This window comes from Pomacea canaliculata, linkage group LG4 (assembly GCF_003073045.1).
Source record: "Pomacea canaliculata isolate SZHN2017 linkage group LG4, ASM307304v1, whole genome shotgun sequence".
In the NCBI taxonomy this organism is placed as follows: domain Eukaryota; kingdom Metazoa; phylum Mollusca; class Gastropoda; order Architaenioglossa; family Ampullariidae; genus Pomacea; species Pomacea canaliculata.
In genome coordinates, this window is record NC_037593.1 from 6,055,164 (window position 1) to 6,073,195 (window position 18,032).

General features: G+C 38.3%; 1 protein-coding gene across 1 annotated transcript in view; it reads right to left on the reverse strand.

Moving 5' to 3' along the window:
- Positions 1-1,358: 1,358 nt before the first annotated feature.
- The window catches only part of LOC112562164 (eIF-2-alpha kinase activator GCN1-like), a 34,403-nt gene continuing 17,729 nt past the window's right edge, over positions 1,359-18,032 (reverse strand). Inside the window, exons 28-52 of the mRNA XM_025235227.1 lie at positions 17,603-17,839; positions 16,679-16,873; positions 15,996-16,242; positions 15,349-15,470; positions 14,943-15,057; positions 14,136-14,315; positions 13,530-13,750; positions 12,815-13,022; positions 12,084-12,280; positions 11,235-11,424; positions 10,958-11,028; positions 10,475-10,690; positions 10,115-10,279; positions 9,738-9,899; positions 9,529-9,621; positions 9,090-9,233; positions 6,960-7,247; positions 6,329-6,442; positions 5,805-6,035; positions 5,309-5,502; positions 4,888-5,099; positions 4,391-4,539; positions 3,923-4,033; positions 3,536-3,793; positions 1,359-3,083 (exon numbers count right to left, since the gene is read on the reverse strand). Of these exons, the coding sequence (XP_025091012.1) occupies positions 2,955-3,083; positions 3,536-3,793; positions 3,923-4,033; positions 4,391-4,539; positions 4,888-5,099; positions 5,309-5,502; positions 5,805-6,035; positions 6,329-6,442; positions 6,960-7,247; positions 9,090-9,233; positions 9,529-9,621; positions 9,738-9,899; positions 10,115-10,279; positions 10,475-10,690; positions 10,958-11,028; positions 11,235-11,424; positions 12,084-12,280; positions 12,815-13,022; positions 13,530-13,750; positions 14,136-14,315; positions 14,943-15,057; positions 15,349-15,470; positions 15,996-16,242; positions 16,679-16,873; positions 17,603-17,839 (4,449 nt within the window). The 3' untranslated portion in view covers positions 1,359-2,954. The remainder of the gene's footprint in view (positions 3,084-3,535; positions 3,794-3,922; positions 4,034-4,390; positions 4,540-4,887; positions 5,100-5,308; positions 5,503-5,804; positions 6,036-6,328; positions 6,443-6,959; positions 7,248-9,089; positions 9,234-9,528; positions 9,622-9,737; positions 9,900-10,114; positions 10,280-10,474; positions 10,691-10,957; positions 11,029-11,234; positions 11,425-12,083; positions 12,281-12,814; positions 13,023-13,529; positions 13,751-14,135; positions 14,316-14,942; positions 15,058-15,348; positions 15,471-15,995; positions 16,243-16,678; positions 16,874-17,602; positions 17,840-18,032) is intronic.

Below are 18,032 nucleotides of genomic sequence, written 5' to 3' on the forward strand. Positions count from 1 at the left end.
TTAAAAATTTTGTAGATAACAGAATGCCACACAGTTTCAGGGAAAATAGATCTTGTGTGATGTACAGCTGCTTGAGGATGTAACTTCATTATTGAATGAGAGTGAAGATGCAGATACCTTACACTTAGATTTTAGATGGACTTTTATGTTCCACATGAGAGATTGTTAGTCAAATGAGCTACATACAGAATTTGTGGAATTTGCTATGATGCTATTTGCTTTTTATTAGGTAGAACACAGTATGTTAGAGTAGGATCTGTGAAATCAGATAAAGCAAAAGTGGAATTCCTCAAGGAAGCAATGCATAACAAAGCTAGAAGGATTAAAAGTGATGTTGATAAATTGCAAGTGGGTTGAACAACCGAAATTATACTTCAATATATCAAAGTGTGGCATTATGCACGTTGGAAAACAAATTTTGAGATGCACACATAAAAATGTGTGCAGTTAACTTGTGAAGAAGGATCTGGAAGTCAATTTTGATTGCGAGTTGTCTTTTGATTCATGTATCCGGAAAGTGGTAGGCAAGGCTGGTTGGTTTAGTAGGAAAGTGCTTTCAACTTACGGCATTTTGCACTATGGGGGTAGAAAACCGGAGAAAACTCCAACACCCAAGCCTTTGGACAGGACATAGTATCCTGAGACACGACCTGAACCCTGAGCCACTCACTGCAGTGGTGACAAAAGAGTGTTTTAACCACTATACTACCGGGCAGACCCATAAGCAAGGCAAATCAAATGGTTGGTATCAGGAGGTCTTAAGTATTTGGAATGGGTATAGGTTTTTTAAAATTTTACAAGGCACTTCTGTCTTCACCTTTTGAAATTTCGTTATTGAACAGAAAATAGATATAAGTAAAAAAAATATGCTCTTAGTGCAATAGACTGAAGTCTTTAAAACTCCACTCTTTGAAGGGAAGGATAATGAGAGTCTTAGAGGTACAGAAGTTTTGACCTACTTTTGTGCATGATAGCACTAGAAGGGGAGTAATTTAGCTTAAGTATGGGAAGCTGGATCTTGTTGAATTATGTCCCATTATTTTAAAAACTTATAACAAGACAAAGAACATGATACAATTCTGACAGCTCAAATTTATGAAAAAGAATAAAATGTCTAATCATTAAAAAAAATTACAATTAAAAAATTGAAAGAAAAAATGCTGTTACAAGAATTACAACAATGCCAGATGCAAGATGCTTATGTCTGGGAATATGACATCACAGACGACCAGGACTTAGGAGCAGAAAGACACAAGACTTCTTTGCAAGAGAAAAAGCACAAGCGAAAGTACTAACATAGTGCACCTGCATACACACAGTCTCTCTCCATAGCTTTCTTTTCATCAAACTCCAGAAAATACAGTGTGGTATCATTTATTTGCCATTCTCTATACAGTCATCAGCAAATAGGCCAGTTATCAATCAAACGCAGGAAAACATACCAGAAAAAGCAGACAGCTAGACTCATACTCCCCACAGCTTTCACAAAATAATGAACAGTCATTCACTCTGAACATACCAGTCTGTACCTGACTACCTGAACCCTCGATGACAAATTACTGGATTTTGTTCCCCAAATCTAGTGCATCCAGCATATACTGCTTCCTCAATTTTTTGAAATTTAGAAAGAAATGGGTTTACTAACAGAAACTACCAAAAGCTGCTGGGAGGATACATTGCATGTGCATGTTCCTACCCACAAAATATAAAATCACAAAGAGAAATGCACCACAAAACAGCGCTGTTTTGATACAAATGTTTAAAATTCTTAACTGTATCCCAAAAAAGATAATCATGATGAAAACAATTAACTCCTTCCAAACCTGCTTTCCCCCCCCCTAAAGAGCAGACAACCAAGAAACTGAGGAAATCACAGGTAACAAATATCACGTCCACAGTAATATCAAGCTGTCCACTGGATAATAACATGTCCACTTTCACAAGGAGCACGTCATAATTACTAAATGTTGTGTTTAAAAGACTGACAGTAAAAAATAACAGCAGACCTTCTCAAAACTGGTTTGCACAAGTATTCACATCTTTTTTTTCCCTTTTACTTTTTGCTGAAACTAAGGATCAAATTTAACCAGTGAATAGACTCTTCAAATACTCAAGCAACCCAAGCCTTACCAAGTTCCCAACTTGAACTAATGATGTGTCACTTTCAGTAATTCAAAAACTAAAAGGAATATGGGGGCATTCTTTTTTGCAATCACAAAAGGAGCAACATTTTAGGGGCATTCTCATTGCCATGATTTTTAAAGCCTTGTTGAGAAATGGGCACATTTTATTTTGAAATTAATGGAACAAGACATTTAAAAAAAAACATTATTAAAAAAATATTGGAGAGAACACGCCTTCTGGATTTTAAGCACTTTTAAAATGTGGGGAGTCACTTTATCATTTTCAAAATGAAAGTAATTTTAAGTTTTCATAAATCAGAATAATCTAGTCCAGAAGCAAAAGAATCTTTTAACTTACAAAGATAAATTCTTGAAATAAATGGCGCAAAAAGGCAATTATTTTCCCATAACATATTTTATTAAGCTAGATATCAAGCACCTCCGCATGACATAAGTCAGTAACTTGTCACGACTGCACATTTGATGGTAAGACAATAAGACATTTGTAGACATTGCTGGTTTTTTCTTCCAAATAGTCAAATGCCAAAAGATGCTTTCTTTTTTTTAAAAAATTCAATTCAACTCAACACTATGAAATCTTGAAAGGGATGCTCAAGAGCAAACTCTTGCTTCATTAAAAAAGTCAGAGACCCACGCAAGATCTCTTGCAGTGGCTGTACACTACTTGTGTTATCCTTCCCACAGAACACTTTACTACAACATGCTTCTTCTTGCAAGTCGCATGCATGTAGCAATCTGAAAATCCACTGCCAGTCAGGGATCCGAAGATATGGATCTATACCGTCATCCCATCTGCTACGAGTGAAGTGTTTATCTCAGGACGGTGTCATCAATGTTATCGAAGCCAGGCTCATTCTGTGAAGCCAGTTTCTTCAGAGATTTGGTGTAAACTTCCTTCAAGGAGTCCTGCATCCCTGATTCCAAAACTGATATGGTGTTCTAGATGAAAGAAACAGTGAAAGTCAGCAATGAGCGTGCGTATGCAGCTGCTGCTGTTAGCCGCTTCATGCTTTGGTAAGTTAGCACTGGAATGAATTTCTCAAAATAAATGTAAAATGGCAAACACTACTCAATGCTAGGCAACCCTGTCAGCTGTCTTGTTCCCCACCCCACCCCCACCAATCCATCCTTTATGACCATGAAGAACAAAAAACAATGCAAAAATATCACAAGACTGAAATAGATGACAAACTGTTACATCCCTAAACAGCATCGCAAAGACAATCCCGCCATCATCCTAACTTGTAGCCTCCAACTATCGTGGTCTCCAGATTACAGTATATACAAATATATCCCCTAACACATACAAACCACATGAGATAACAGCTATCAATAGAAGTGGTTGTGACAGATCTAGATGCTGATCTTTTCAACCACAGCAGTCCGTTTACCTGATACAGACTGTCCCCTTGTCTCAGCTGCAGCAGCGTCACCAGTGCTGTCTCACACGCCACACGGACCATGGTGTTCTTCTCCTTCGTTCCCATCACCAAGGCTGGCACCAGCATGCGGAGAATACTGGTGCTAATACAAACAGTCCCATCACCTGTGCCTCTCCCACTGCTGGCACCTGGCAAAGCAGCCTCACCAACATAGGTCAGCATCTGTCCTACCAGTTGTTTGACATCGTTGGCATCAGACTTGAGGCTCTGAAAATAACAAGGTATTAGATTGTTAACATTATCACTTTGTAAATGTGTGTTTAAAAAGTCTTTCTATGTTTAAAAAAATGCACATTTGAGAGCAAAGTATTTATATACCATTGAAGAAATTATTACCTTGACTAGAATTGCAACCAGTTCTGAAATATCTGAGGAGTTGTCCCCCTGTTCCACCAAGTATCTGAGAAGAAAGCCCACACTTCTCACCCCACTGAGGCAAATAGGAATCTGAAAATGAAACAGGTGAAAATACCAAATGAATGCTAGAAAATGCCAATAATTGACCTTTTCACCTAGATACTTAACGTTTCTGTGCCTTCACCAATCTGTAATAAAATACACTTTTAAAGGGCATATTAATGGCCTAGGTTTTTATATCACAGTCCCTTTTTTGTACTTTAATTAATTGACATTTACATGCCAACTGCACAAGCTTTGTACTCCAGAAATACTGGTGCTTTAAGCTTTTGATATCACAGAGTCCAAAAACAGCCATTAGTAAGCTTGTGACAGCTTATAATAGACACTTTTTCCCCCCAGATTTTGTTCTGAAAATCTATATGATACAGAAATCTTGTGACTCACTCTGTCTGCATTAGCTAGCTGAGTCACAGTGTGTGTAATCGTCTTCTTGAGTTCAGGTGTCCATAATCGTTGTGGGCACTCCTTTAAAGCAACACTTAGGGCACAGCTGCGGCCATGCCTTAAAGTCCAGTCAGTACTGGGATCTATATCTTGTCAGGCAACATTAACAAAAATATGTTATGCTGAAGGCAGTCTCCATTAATAGCCATAACATGAAATAAACAGAAATCAGGGAAAACAGAACATGTGCACCTTTATAGAACATTTGGAGCTTTTCACAGAATTTACTCATGACAAAACAACCATCAGTCAAACCATGTTTTTTATATTTTTATCATCTTATACAACTAGAAGAAACTGCTCTTATCTACTGCATCTAAGCAATGAAGATCCATTTGAATTTATTTATGTAGCTATATTGGTATGCATTGTTCTAATGGGATGTTGTTCTTACAATCTGACCACACCTGCTTAATCATAACCTGGGCCACATATACCTAATAACTGGTCAATCATGACTTCAGACAGTTCAGCATCCGGTAAGACTGTACAAAGCGAGCCAAAACATCCTGCAGCTGTTGTGCGTGTGCTGTCTTCTGAGAAACTGAGCAGGGACTGCAGAGTCTGAAGAATTTGCTTCCTTAGAGTATCAGCCATCTTGGATCCAGAACCTTGGATGCAGTACCGAAGAGCTTGTAGGAAAGTATCTCTACAATGTTTGGAACAGAAACATTGCCAGTTCAGACCAACAGCCGTTTCATGATTTGCAGCACATTTACTAAGCATTGTTGTGGAAACTTTGACATTTTCTAGAAAGTGCAAAATTATGGGTTGTTGCTGCCTTCATTACAAACCTACTGCATTCTAGAAGACTAATCACTTAAAGCCAACAGAGAGATAAATATTAAATAAACTCACTTGATGCTTGCATCATCTGCTGCTTTGACACCTGTATACAGCTCAGTGAACAGTGGGTCCACGCGTACATGAATTACGATAAGCTTGCCTAAAGCAGCAGCTGCCATAAGTCGCACAGACCGGTTGGGGTCATTCAGGGCTTTGACAAATGTGGTCTGCAGCTGGGGTAGGAAAGGCTTTAACATCATGCCAACCTGACAAAGACACAAGACATGCAATTATAGCTCACAATGTCATAATCAATCAGATCAACCTGAAAGCTGTTGAACCTGACAATTTTTGTTTGGAATTTAACGACTGACAGAGTATGTTAAAAAGTTATGGACGCAAAAAGCAGAGTTGTGACTATCAAAGAATAATCGCCCATTCAAAGTGAATCATCAATGCCCTAAACTTTATTAAAGCTGTTTTATGAAAATATGAGTGACATGACACCAAAGCTTTATTATTCAAGCCATCCCTCTTTTTTGTCCTAAGGGGTTAGTCCCATACCCACCTTGCTCAGAAGCAATGTCAGTGTTTCCAGGACAGCCACTTTCACGTTCCATGTGAAGCGATCACCAAGGATACGAATCAGTGGGCCTGTGATATTGACCACAGATGGTTTGAGAGCTTCTGCACTGGTCAGAGCAATCAGTTCACCCAATCCGATAGCAGCTGCTTCCTTGATTTCTTGTGTTCCATTCAGGATACCTTCTCGAAACAAGGGAAGAAGTGGTGCTATGCCCTGCAAGTGAATAATTTGTAATCATTATTACACAAAAGAACCCATGATTGCAATAACACATTCCCAAAGTAGAACTTTTAGGTTGATAATAATTATTGAAACATCTCCAAGAGACAATCACACTATGGAGTAACTCTTTAAAACAAAATAACAATTGAAGCCATGAGCAATAATAAAGAGGCACTCTATTTTTTAATACCTTCAGGAGCGTGAATTGTACTATTGTAATAAAAATTTAAAATGTAACTGACAGAGCAAATGTCTTTACTGTCAAGAAATACGCACAAAAATACCTTCTTAGGGATGCTGAACCCAGGTAATTCTTTGCCCTTGAAGTCAGAAAGGGCAAACTTGACAGCCTGCCGTACGCTGACAATGTGAGATACCATATCACTAGCATCCAGTTTCTGCAATTGACTGGCTTAAGTCAGAATATGACATTTATACCCACCATCGCAAGGATATTCATCTTCCTACTAGTGAATTTCTTCCCCAATCCCTCCCTTTTTTGGGTGTTTGAAATATTAGAATTTAAAATGATATACTTGCAGTTAATGTCAAGAAAGAAAATACCAGGAATGCAGACACATTTCTTTTTAAGTTATATAGTGACTGTAATGGCTAAAGACTAGGTTTATAATACTATCAGTTATTCTTGGCAAAAAAGTTACTACTTTTTTTTAAAAAAGTGAACAAGATTAGAGAATGTAAGTTCAAAAATTTTCTTTTGTAATAGCACTATCTTAGTAATGGTATCAAAGTCTTCTTTAAGTGAAATCAAGGTACAACCAAACTGTTGGCTCTGATTACACTGGTTCTGTTACAGAAAAGCCACATTAGGAAATATGCCTGATCATACCTTCACGACAAAAATCTCGTAAGGCAATAAATATTACACTACCTGCAAAATAACCAGCATCATACCTTTGTGATAGCATCAAGACACGACCAAGCTGCCACCAGCAGCGGTTCATCTGTCTGAATAAAAAGCTGGATCAGACCACGGAATAGTTGTGGTAGATATTCAGAGTAATCTGCCTGTGTGTGACTACAGAAAGCCTGTAGCATTGTCACAGCTGCCCAGGACAGTGCAATGTGCTTTGCATTTCCAGAGCCAGCTGCTGCCATGGTGCTGAGCAAGTCTTCCATAATGGTGCGGACCCCAATATCATCATGCACCGACAGCACCACCTTTTTGCAGTACTCAAGTTCCTGAAGGATAACAATAAGCAGAAAGCATGAGATACTGCTTGAATTCCATTTGCTCATAAGAAAAGTGGCACATTTTTCATGCAAACATTTTTCTCTCTCACACACATTTTATCTTTTATCTTTTTTCTTTTTCTGTGGGACATAAATGTTCCTATGGGCCATAAGAGAACCAACTTTTATGCTGCGCCTTTATCCTTTGTGTTTTAGAAATAGATGCAACAATGACTGAAATGAAGAACCCAATGCCCTTGAGATATTCCAAAAATCCTGTGATTTTTCTGACTTGATAGCTCTTGCTGATGAGCAAAGTACATGTAGCAGAAATGGATTACTTTCCAGACTGATGCGCAAGAAATCAGTGTGTTCTTGGGAATGAATTTTGTAATGGGATATCATGTGGTTCCATCCTTGAGGGACTACTAGTCCACTGAACCTGATCTGCAGGTGTCATATGTTGCTAATGTGATGCCTCAGAATAGCTTTGAAGTAGTTTTAAGTAATGCCTTACACTCTGCAAACAATGAAGAGATGCTTCTGAGAACAGATCCCTTTATTTGCTGCTTTAAAAAGGTACGAAACCCAAGCAAACAACAATCAGCTGATGAACTGATAAAATGAACTGATAAAATTCAAGGGGACAACACAATGAAGCAATAAATAAAAATCCCAATAAAACAGAAATTCGAGATGTTGTACAGGCATGATTCGAAGACCAGATACCTGTATCAATTCTACGTGTACTCAGGGAAGAAAACTGAAACTGAATATGGACTAGGAAAAGGAGTGGTTGTTATGCTGACTAAACCACTTGAGAACTGGTGTTGTGAGGTTTACATTTATAACTTCTACAATTCACCATTTCTTCAAATAAAGTCACAAGAAAAGGAAATATACTTGTGCAGAACTATGTGTTGATGTGCTGAAAAAAATCTCAAGAAAGACAATGATATGAAATATGTTGTCAGCATATGATACTACCTGTGTCAGGTGGATGGACAACAGATCTGCTGTGCCTTGTCCTGAAATTGTTGTTACAACTAATTTATAGGAAACACAGATCTCATGGATGAGAAAAAGATTACATATGTTGGACATAGCAGTGAACAATGCTCAATGTATTTATGTAGATGAATCAGGAATTTGATCCTGAGTAAAAGGGAATGTCACAGCTTGAGTGCAGAAAAATGATACCAAGAGTGCAAATGATTCCAATTTATGCAAACAGGAAAAGAAATAGTCCATCAGGACCCGTTCAAAGCAGCAAAAAAGATACCAACCCCATGACCTGAGCATAAGTTGGTCAAAGAAGAAAAACCCAAGAGGTCATTGTGCAAAGGACAAAACTGAAAGCACGACTGACAATCCGTGTGATATTCTGTATAGTTTGTTTATTGGTGTTTTATGCCATGCCAGCAACTAAGGCTATATCATGGCAAGATATTCTGTATAGGCCTGTATGCGTGTTCGTTTGTGCTCCACAACAACACTTAGCTGTTTTGAGAAGTACCATTCATAAATTACATTACGTGTATAAAAGATGGATCTTTGTTCACATCAAAGTGTAATATCATTTCTGATGTTTCATAACAACACTACAACGTTTGATCACCTTTCAGATAAAAATATTGATAAAACCCATACCTTGCATTGTTTAAGACACTTTTCCCATAAGGACCTTTTTGTCCCATGCTGTATCTCAAAAACTATGAGGAATATCAGTTTCTAATAAACATTTTTGGAATCCACAGATCATTTTACCCCTAAATATGCCAGAATAGCTATGATAGTATGCATACAACCCTTAGAGTCCTCAAAAGGTTAAGTCTACACTGTGCCCCTCACCTGCTCTTCATCTGGCATGCCAATCTTCTGGCTCAGGGAAGACATGAGGGCTGGTAAGATTTTACCCAGGTGGCGAGTTAAAGCATCACCTGCTGCTGATGTCAACAGTGACAAAGCTTTTGTGTTAACAGGAGGTGCCGTCAGCTGCAAACAAAATATCAACATTTTCTGCTTTGCTATCCATATTTTTTTCTTACATGCACTTACAAATGCACATGCATGAGAATACACTTACACCACACAAACATACACAAAAAACACATGCATGACCACCTATCCACCTACTCCAAACACAGGCACACATGTAGATATCTTAACAAAATTGTGCATGATCCCATTTCTCCTTATCAAAGAAGTGAACTTTCATACAAAAATTAATCAAAGAAAATAAAGAGACTAAGGAAACAAAAACAATGTTACCTGGAAAAGAATTACGAACCTGAGGGACGAGATATGGCAGAACAACCTTGCTCTTGACTGACATGACTTGCTTCAGCCCATCTAATGCACGGTCTGACATACTTTGATTCACCTTTTTTGGGGTAGAAAAAAAAATCCAAGACATGTGAGATACACATTAAACTAAAAGCACAGACAAAGAAATATATCCAATAATCTATAACCCAAACAACCTCCCTTTCTGCTTACCAGCTGCTCAAGAAGGTAAGGAAGGATTTCATCTAGAGCCCTCTGTCCAATGTTAGAATGCAGATGGTCAAAGGTATGGGAAGCCACCTGCCTAACCTCAGGTAGAGGGTCACACAGTGCACGACGAACTGTTGGAATCAAGCTGTCAGCAAAGACGATCACCTGCAAGCAATTATTGGTCAGGGTTAGACAATTTACAATTTGATGTACAGTGTGGAACTCAAGTCATTCACCTCTCCATAACTATCTTTAATAGTTAGGAAAACAAGGTTACTTGAATCTTTACAAAAGCATAAAATACCACGTCAGCAAAACTGAGGATGCTGTCCTCTGAAAAGTGAAATTTGGGTTTAGTTTAGAAAGTAGCAGGCTCTCACATGATCACGACTTGTGGAGCCCATGATTTCTGTAAGCCCAATGCAAACTCCTTGACGCTGGTCAGCCTCTTCTGAGTCGAGACCTTTCTCCAGGATAGGGATGATTTCTGGCAGCACTCGCTCTCCAAGCTTTCGCACTATGTCTCCTAGGGTTCTTGCAGCCACCTAACAATAAAAAATCCATCTTCCATCAAATACCACAGCACTTGCAATCAAACACATAAATGTAATCCTTAGACACTTTAAAGATATATAGCAGAACAAATTCATCTTCTTCCACTCTTTCTGGTTGTCATAAAGTTTGTATCAAAGACTTAAATCACGATTATCAAAAAAAAAAAAAAAAAAAAAAGAACATACCGTGCGTTTGTCATGACTGGTGCTAGCCAAACAACCCAGAAGCAAAGAGAAGAGGGTTGGCAGGATTTCCTTCAGAGTGCGAGGTGTGTTGTGTACTATGACCTTCCACACATGCAGGGCTGACTGACGCACCATCAGCGCTGTGTCAGAGCGACCCATGTACAAGCCAGACAGGACACGATTGCGGCGATCAGAACCTAAAGCTCCCATTATGGCCTACCAAGAAAAAGCATTAGCAATGTTATGTTTCATTTTAACCATTTTTGCTGTGTCAAAAATTTCATAACAAGAGTGTGATGCCAGGAAATCCCAAAGCTTAGAAAATAATCAAACCCTAACCACAATAAGATGATGAGGGGAAATGCTGTGCAATTTTTATCTGTAAACTTGCTCCTAGATTTTTACAGAATTGTTTATGTCATAGCTTTAATATAATTTTACCACTTAATATTTTACACAGCATATAGCAGATCATACACTTACCTGATGAGAAGACTCTGTTCCAAAATTGTCATCTTCATCTGCTGTTTCTGTACTCATTTTACCTGAGACGCCTGATGTGACAAAAACACATTCCATACAGCAAAGAGCTAAACATTTCTAACTCTACTGTTGCTGTGATGTCAAATTAAATACATCTGTTATCAAGTTACCCTTTAAGTTACCCTTTAACTGGAACACCTGCCCTGCCAAAACAACACAAGATTTTACCTTTCATTCATCCATAAGCTGAACAGTCCACAAATTTCACACTACCTACCAGAAACCTTGTACAGCAGATCTCCAAGCAACTGCACAGAAGAGAAGCGAATGCGCCAATTGTCGTCAAACAAGCCCCGCTCTAGTTCTGGCAGCAATAATTCAATGGCTGTGTCAGCATACTGTGAAATTATTCTCTGTCCAGCACGGAGTGCTGTATCTCTGACAAATTCACTCTCATCCGCAAGAGCCTAAGAATAAGAGAAAATGTAGAGAATTAACTTTCTTTGAAAAACAACAACAACAACAAAACAAACAACAACAACAAAACAAAAAACAAAAAGCCACACACAAATTAGCTGTAAAATTCCATGAAAATATGCTGTGGAATAGAAGTCAGTGTGATGGGAATGATGAGCTGTAAAATTATCCAGGCTCAAGTGTAAGTGATGTTGCAAATGGGTGCAGTTAATCATAACAACACTCATACACTAACACTAATGTCATTGACAAAAACAGCAAAAAATAGCTCCTCCTTTATATATCAAATTAAACAACTCAACAGATCACAACTAAGTATGCAAATCATTCACCCTAAAGAAAATTTTTAAACCATCTCTAACGCTGTTGCAGCTATAATAAAGTAATTTGTGGATTAATGATGATGATAATGATGATGATGATGATGATGATGATGTCTATTTGTAATGCGCAGGTATCCATTCAGAAGAATGCTCATTGCGAGTAAAAAAACAACAACAAAAAAACAAAAAAATAATAAAAAAGAAGAAAAAGATAAAGTGAATAAATATATAAAACACCAGAAAAGTAAAAATAAAGACAGAAGTGTTGCTTGGTTGTTTAAGTCATGTGCACTTAAATAAATAAAAGCAGAAAATGGAAAACAAACCTGTAAAATGGAGGGCAGAATTGGGCCAACATACTGAGCAAAGTCAGTGCCAAAGACAGCCGGCAAATAAATGTAGGTCATGATATAGCCGTCACGGACGTGTGGCATCAAGTCCACCCGTTCGGCGGTCGTGATGATGTCACCCATCAATTTCTGCAGTTTTTCCAGTCCCATGCCTCCTATCACCTCACTGAGACCTGTGATGCAGAGAGTAGGCACAAAAAGAAAAAGCATTAAACCCTGTGAACTAAGAGTAGCAAGAGGTTAGAAACTTTTCAGTAACATTTTTAGTGTCATGTAAGCCAGGTCTAAGGTTTTAAGAATATGCACACTGCACTGCATGAATTAAGAGATATCTGCACATAGTATCTCATAAATTTAGAGACATATGCACACAATATTGCATGAATTTAGAGATACTTTCACAGAGCATCTTATTAACTAAGAGATACGACAATTTCACAAATTCAACATTCTATTGTAAGCTAAAGACATCAATAATGAAAAAAGGTACATCATTTTCCGTAATGAGTAATACTTTTGCAGCAGTAAAATATTTCAAAGCAAACATTTGGGCTTTTTCTTTTTGTCACAGATGGTAAATGATCAGAAAGCAGAACACAGAAATGACATTTATGACATGAAACACCACAGGCCTAATCAAGATTAACAAGATGTTATCATCATATCAGTTATGCATCTTGATACACATCTGCTATATCAGTAGTCACCTTGGGCAGCTCCAGATCTGTCTACGGAACTGTTTTCTGATACTAGTTTCTCCATAAGCCAAGGAAGAAGGTCATCAAAAGTTCCCTCGCCCATGCCTTTAACCATGGCACCCAGCGCCCGGGCTGATACACTGCGTACCTCTGGTACAGGATCCAGCAGACATTGCTTTAGACCAGGGATGACTGATGGAAGGTAAGGCGCCAAATCCTGTTGAGAGAGAAAAAATAAGGCAGCAAAATCTGCACTTTCAAAATTCTGGATATGCTTAGGGAAACTAATATACATTTTTGTGATTGAACATGCATTGAATGTTTCTGTGTGCATTCGCATGCATATGTGCCCATACATAGGTATTTGTGTTTTAGACTGGAAGCAAGTAATTAGAACAGGAAGACAATGTGAAACATTTCTCTCAAGATTAGAAAAAAATGTGGTTTTTAAAGTGCAAAAAGATCAAAAATTCAGATTTGTCTCTTCTCTCTCACACACATGTAGACAAACAAAATATTAAATCTCTTCTCACGCACATGCAGACACATGCATAATACTTAGTTTGTCTCCTCCCTCTCCCTCACATGCACATGCAGACAAACAATATGTTAGATCTGTCTCTTCTCTCTCACACACATACATTCATGCATGCAGACAAACACACAAATAGAGACAAACACTTCTCCTTTCCCGGATCTCCCCTAAAAGTTAGACAATTTCTACCTTCTGATCTGTCAAAGAGTACATGTTGCCCATGATCTGTGCTGCCATTTTACGTGTCTCGGTAACACGATCCTGAAATGCACGCTGAATAACTGGCATAATGAGGGCAAGAGAAGGAGCGTCTACGAAATGCACAAATTTTGTGGCCAGCAGCTTCTGCAGACACACTGTTGTCCTCTTTGTGGGTTCCTGCAGTGCCTCCAGCAGGATTGGGACAATGGCTGCAACAACAATGTTCACACAACAAAATGACTGAAAAAGGCACATAAATTATACAGAAAAGATAATATACAATTTGATTTTGATCTGGTTTCAAGAAATATAATCATTATGAGCAAAAGTGGTACACATTTGTTTTGCTGACTTTGAAAAGATGAGTCTTTTTCCAGCTCTCTTAAATCATTGTAATCAGGAGAAAGAAGATGAATTCTTATTACTAAATTCATAAATTTTTTTTATAGTTTTGATGGTCTAACACAGCAGGCAGGAAGTTCTAATCCACAATATCCTGCTACAAGAAGGTACATCTTTCATTTCTAAAGTTACACCTGTACTAAACCTCAGCACGTACTAACTATAACTGGTTTGTATCACAAACTGTGTCACCTTGTATCTCAGGGTTCCTAATAACAGATCCAATCTGTTGCAGTGCCTGGGATCCTGCATGCTGCACCTTGACATGAGAGTCTGTCAGCACCTCTGTCAGTTTGGGTACAATGCTGGGAAGACATGCTGACAACTGCTTTGGTGCACAAAATGCCATGGCTCCCAGCAGCTCCACTGATCCTGTGTTGATCAAGGATTGTAATCATGAATGCTTCCTCCCTCAATGACTTCATTTTACACTCTATTAATCTAACATTTTGATAATAAATTCTCCTTCATTAACCCTTTATCTCCTATGGTCACGTCATCTGGTAAAGTCAAACAAAAACTGCCCACTGGACTATACAGGAGAAATAAAAATCTACTCTGCCTTTGACAAATTTTAACTGTCTGCATCTGGCAAAGTATGATATTTCTGTAAACACTCTTCTTGCATGCAATGTCTGGGGCACCACATTCAAGCAGCAACAGATGTTACACAAGCAAAGCTGTGATTCTGCCTTTGGCATCTACTTTAATACATTATGCTGCTAACTTCTTCGACATCTTAACTACATGATGCTGTTACTTCTTTGACATCTACCCAAGAAAAGTGGAAATCCTTATAATCGTTCCTTGCTTCATGAGGCAAAGCTATGATGATAGCAATGACTTTGAACTAGATTAAATGGTTAATTAAATCCCAATATCCTAAAATCATTCTTCCAGTGACATTTTCTTGCCACTTGAAACATTTCAAATATCTGGTTCCTGACAGTGAGCTGACCAATTTTCTGTGATTCAAAGTGAAAAGACTTCAAGACTAACCAGCCTTTGTCCTCCATGAGTCTTCCTCAAGTCCACGAAGCAGAGAAGGCAACACAAGTTTGACACCATGTGCACTTAAGTTCCGCATCACAGCTTTGGCACATTCATCCGCTGCCTGCAGGTAAACACAGTCAGGTAAATACCCATAAGTATAAATTAAAATAATAATATAAAATGTAATTAAAACTGATTGGAGTTAATCAATTAGATCTAATTAAAATCTTAAAATCTACATAAAACCATAATACATTTTTTATTTTATCACATAAAAGCATTTGCCTATAGGAAAGATATGGAAAGGAAAATGTATGTGAACAGGCAAAGCAAATCAAATGTGCACAAACATCATTAGATCGGAAATGAACAGGCTCTGAAGCAAAACAAAATGATGACATGCATGTCTCACCTCTCGGACATACTGGTTACCATCACCAAAGCACAGCAATAAATGCTGGATGATATGCACAATGTAAGGCTCAAACAGACGACCCAGCATATTGCACAGCATCTCGAATGCTAGCAAGGCTCCTGAATGAAAAATATTTGTATTACATAGTAAACAGCTATAAAAATGTATGGTCTATCATTCCTTTGCATCACAAAATTTTCAGTAAATTAAGTCATCAAGATCTGCCCCCACTTCTTTATTTGTTAACATAGAAAACAGCAAGGTCTCATTAGTGGCATTAACTTTTTTTAACCCTCCCCCCACCCCAACACATACCAACACTTCTTAATACAGAGGAGAGCATAAATGTTCTTGCTATTTGGTTCCTCTTTGTGTTTTCTGTATTTGACTTTATTCTTCATTTAGTACAGTTGTTTATTCTTTTACAGTTCATGTGTTATCTGTTTGTTTTCCTGTCCCTCATATGCCATCCAAGTTTTGTTCTTGTTTTTAAGCACCAAGAGCATGCTCCTTAGGAGTGTATGTGCTTTACAAATTTTGCATTTATTATTATTTTATGAGAAGGGAGTAAATATCATACAAGCTAAAATCCTACATTTTAATAGGACAACAATAATAGCTGCACAGTGCATGCTGGCACACACCTTCTCTTTTGCGGGGACTCTTCTTGTCCTGAATTGCATTGGTGAGCGTGTCCATGACCTGCTGCTGCTTTAAGGCCAGAATGCCCATGCCCTTGACCAGGCCAGCCAGGCCATAAGCTGCACCTTTACGCTCACCAAAGTTGTCCGACTCCAGCAGCAACATCAGCAGTCGCTGCACCAGTTCAGGTGCACCTTGCTTGATGGACGGCACTAATGGTGGTAAGCAATTAGCAACTGCTTCCTGAACCTGCATGAAAAAAAAAAAAAAAAATTAATTGCTGCCTTCAGGCTAGAAGCTTACAACCTGGGAAGAAAATTTCACATGGTTAACATGCAAAGAAAGCCATGCACCTTCCATAATCATGCTGTCTGGTAAAAGTCAATGAAGAAACAAAGAAACTCTGCTTCAATGGGACATTGTTATGTAATATGAATACATGGTCCACAGACAATTACAGTCACATAACCTTTACTACACTGGGAAGGTAGGTTAAAAAAATCCACTATTCTCAGGGCCCAGCTTTTCCATGCAAGCAGTGTCCACTTCTTCTTCAGTGCCTTTCCATCTCCAAGTATCCATTTAAAAGCTGGGCACATTGTACTACACAGGGCAGACAAGTTATCAAACTGGCTACATGCATGCCTTCTGCCTTGCACACGAGTGTCTAAGGCTTAGCTCTGACCTCTTGAGAGGGAGTTGAAAGTGCAGAGATCAGCTGAGCAACGATTGGTCGGACTTTAGGGTTGTCTGGGTCAAGATGCTTGGCAAGGTTTCCCATGAGGATAACAATGCTCTGCCGCACGGTGTCATTGCTGGCTGTGTCTGGTGCAGTTGCAAGGAAGTTTTCAAACACTGGTAGGAGCATGTTGACATTCTCCTAAAAAGACAAAATGAACCAAAAGTTGACTTTTCAAAACTAGTCACGAGAGGAGAGTTTGCCAGATGATTTGCATGTATTCATATCAATCTAATAATAGTGCAAACTGTACATTTTACTCGGAAATTCAACATAATTCTTTTGATGATTGGGATTGTTGTCAACTGCAGGAATAATGAATAAGTGAGTCTATTGCTAAATCTACGTATTCAACTTGAAATGCATAAAAGTGTAATTTTAAGATTTTTTTTTTTAATGGAAGACATGCAGACCATAAATATAAGCGAATTAACAATTTTTTGAGTCATAAAAATTAACCAAAGACATTTTTAACTCAGTGATCACTTCCCTTTCAGGCAAAATGTCTACCAAATATTGCCACATCTTGCACATAAAAAAAAAACCTAAATAATTTTATGTCACAAAAATATAACACACTGCCTAGACATAATTAGCTTGCTTCACCACAAAGGAATTACATTTGCTGAAGACTGAATATCCTGTCATAAGTAACTTGAAGAGAATTGATTTAGTTTTTAAAGCAGAATTTACCTTCCTTCTAGCATTAACCATTCACACATCATCAGCTACAAAACACCAGTGTGTTTGTGTTGTGTTAAGGCAGTGGTTTAGGGATGTAACTACCGAGTATGTACAGCCTTTAACCTCTTTAACACTTCTTTCAGTGAGAAAAGGGGAAATCACAGATGGGTGATTCAACGTTTTTACCTTGCCATGAGAATTAATTGTCGCAAGGGCAGCATCACGCATATGGGAGCGTACTTCTGGTGATCGATCACCCAAAGCTGTTGGAACGAAGAAATCAAACAGAGGTCGGATCTGGTCCTGAGGCAACAGTGGAGCCAAATCAGCTAGGGCCAGAGCAACACCTGATCTAGATGTCCACTGGTCAGGGGATTGTTCCTCTATCTTGCGCCCTAGTGGGTCTAGTTGTACAGGAGGCAGCTGGGACAGTGAAAAGCACAGGAATGTGATTTTATTTTCTGCCCATGCATTACCTGCATCTTATTTACTTTTCTTATATATCTTTACTTTTATTCCATTGTCTCCCTTTCCTATACAGCAGGATTTTTAAAATTTTAATTGCTTCAAAACATTTTAAGCACCCTTTATAAAATTCTTTTTATTTTTAAATAGT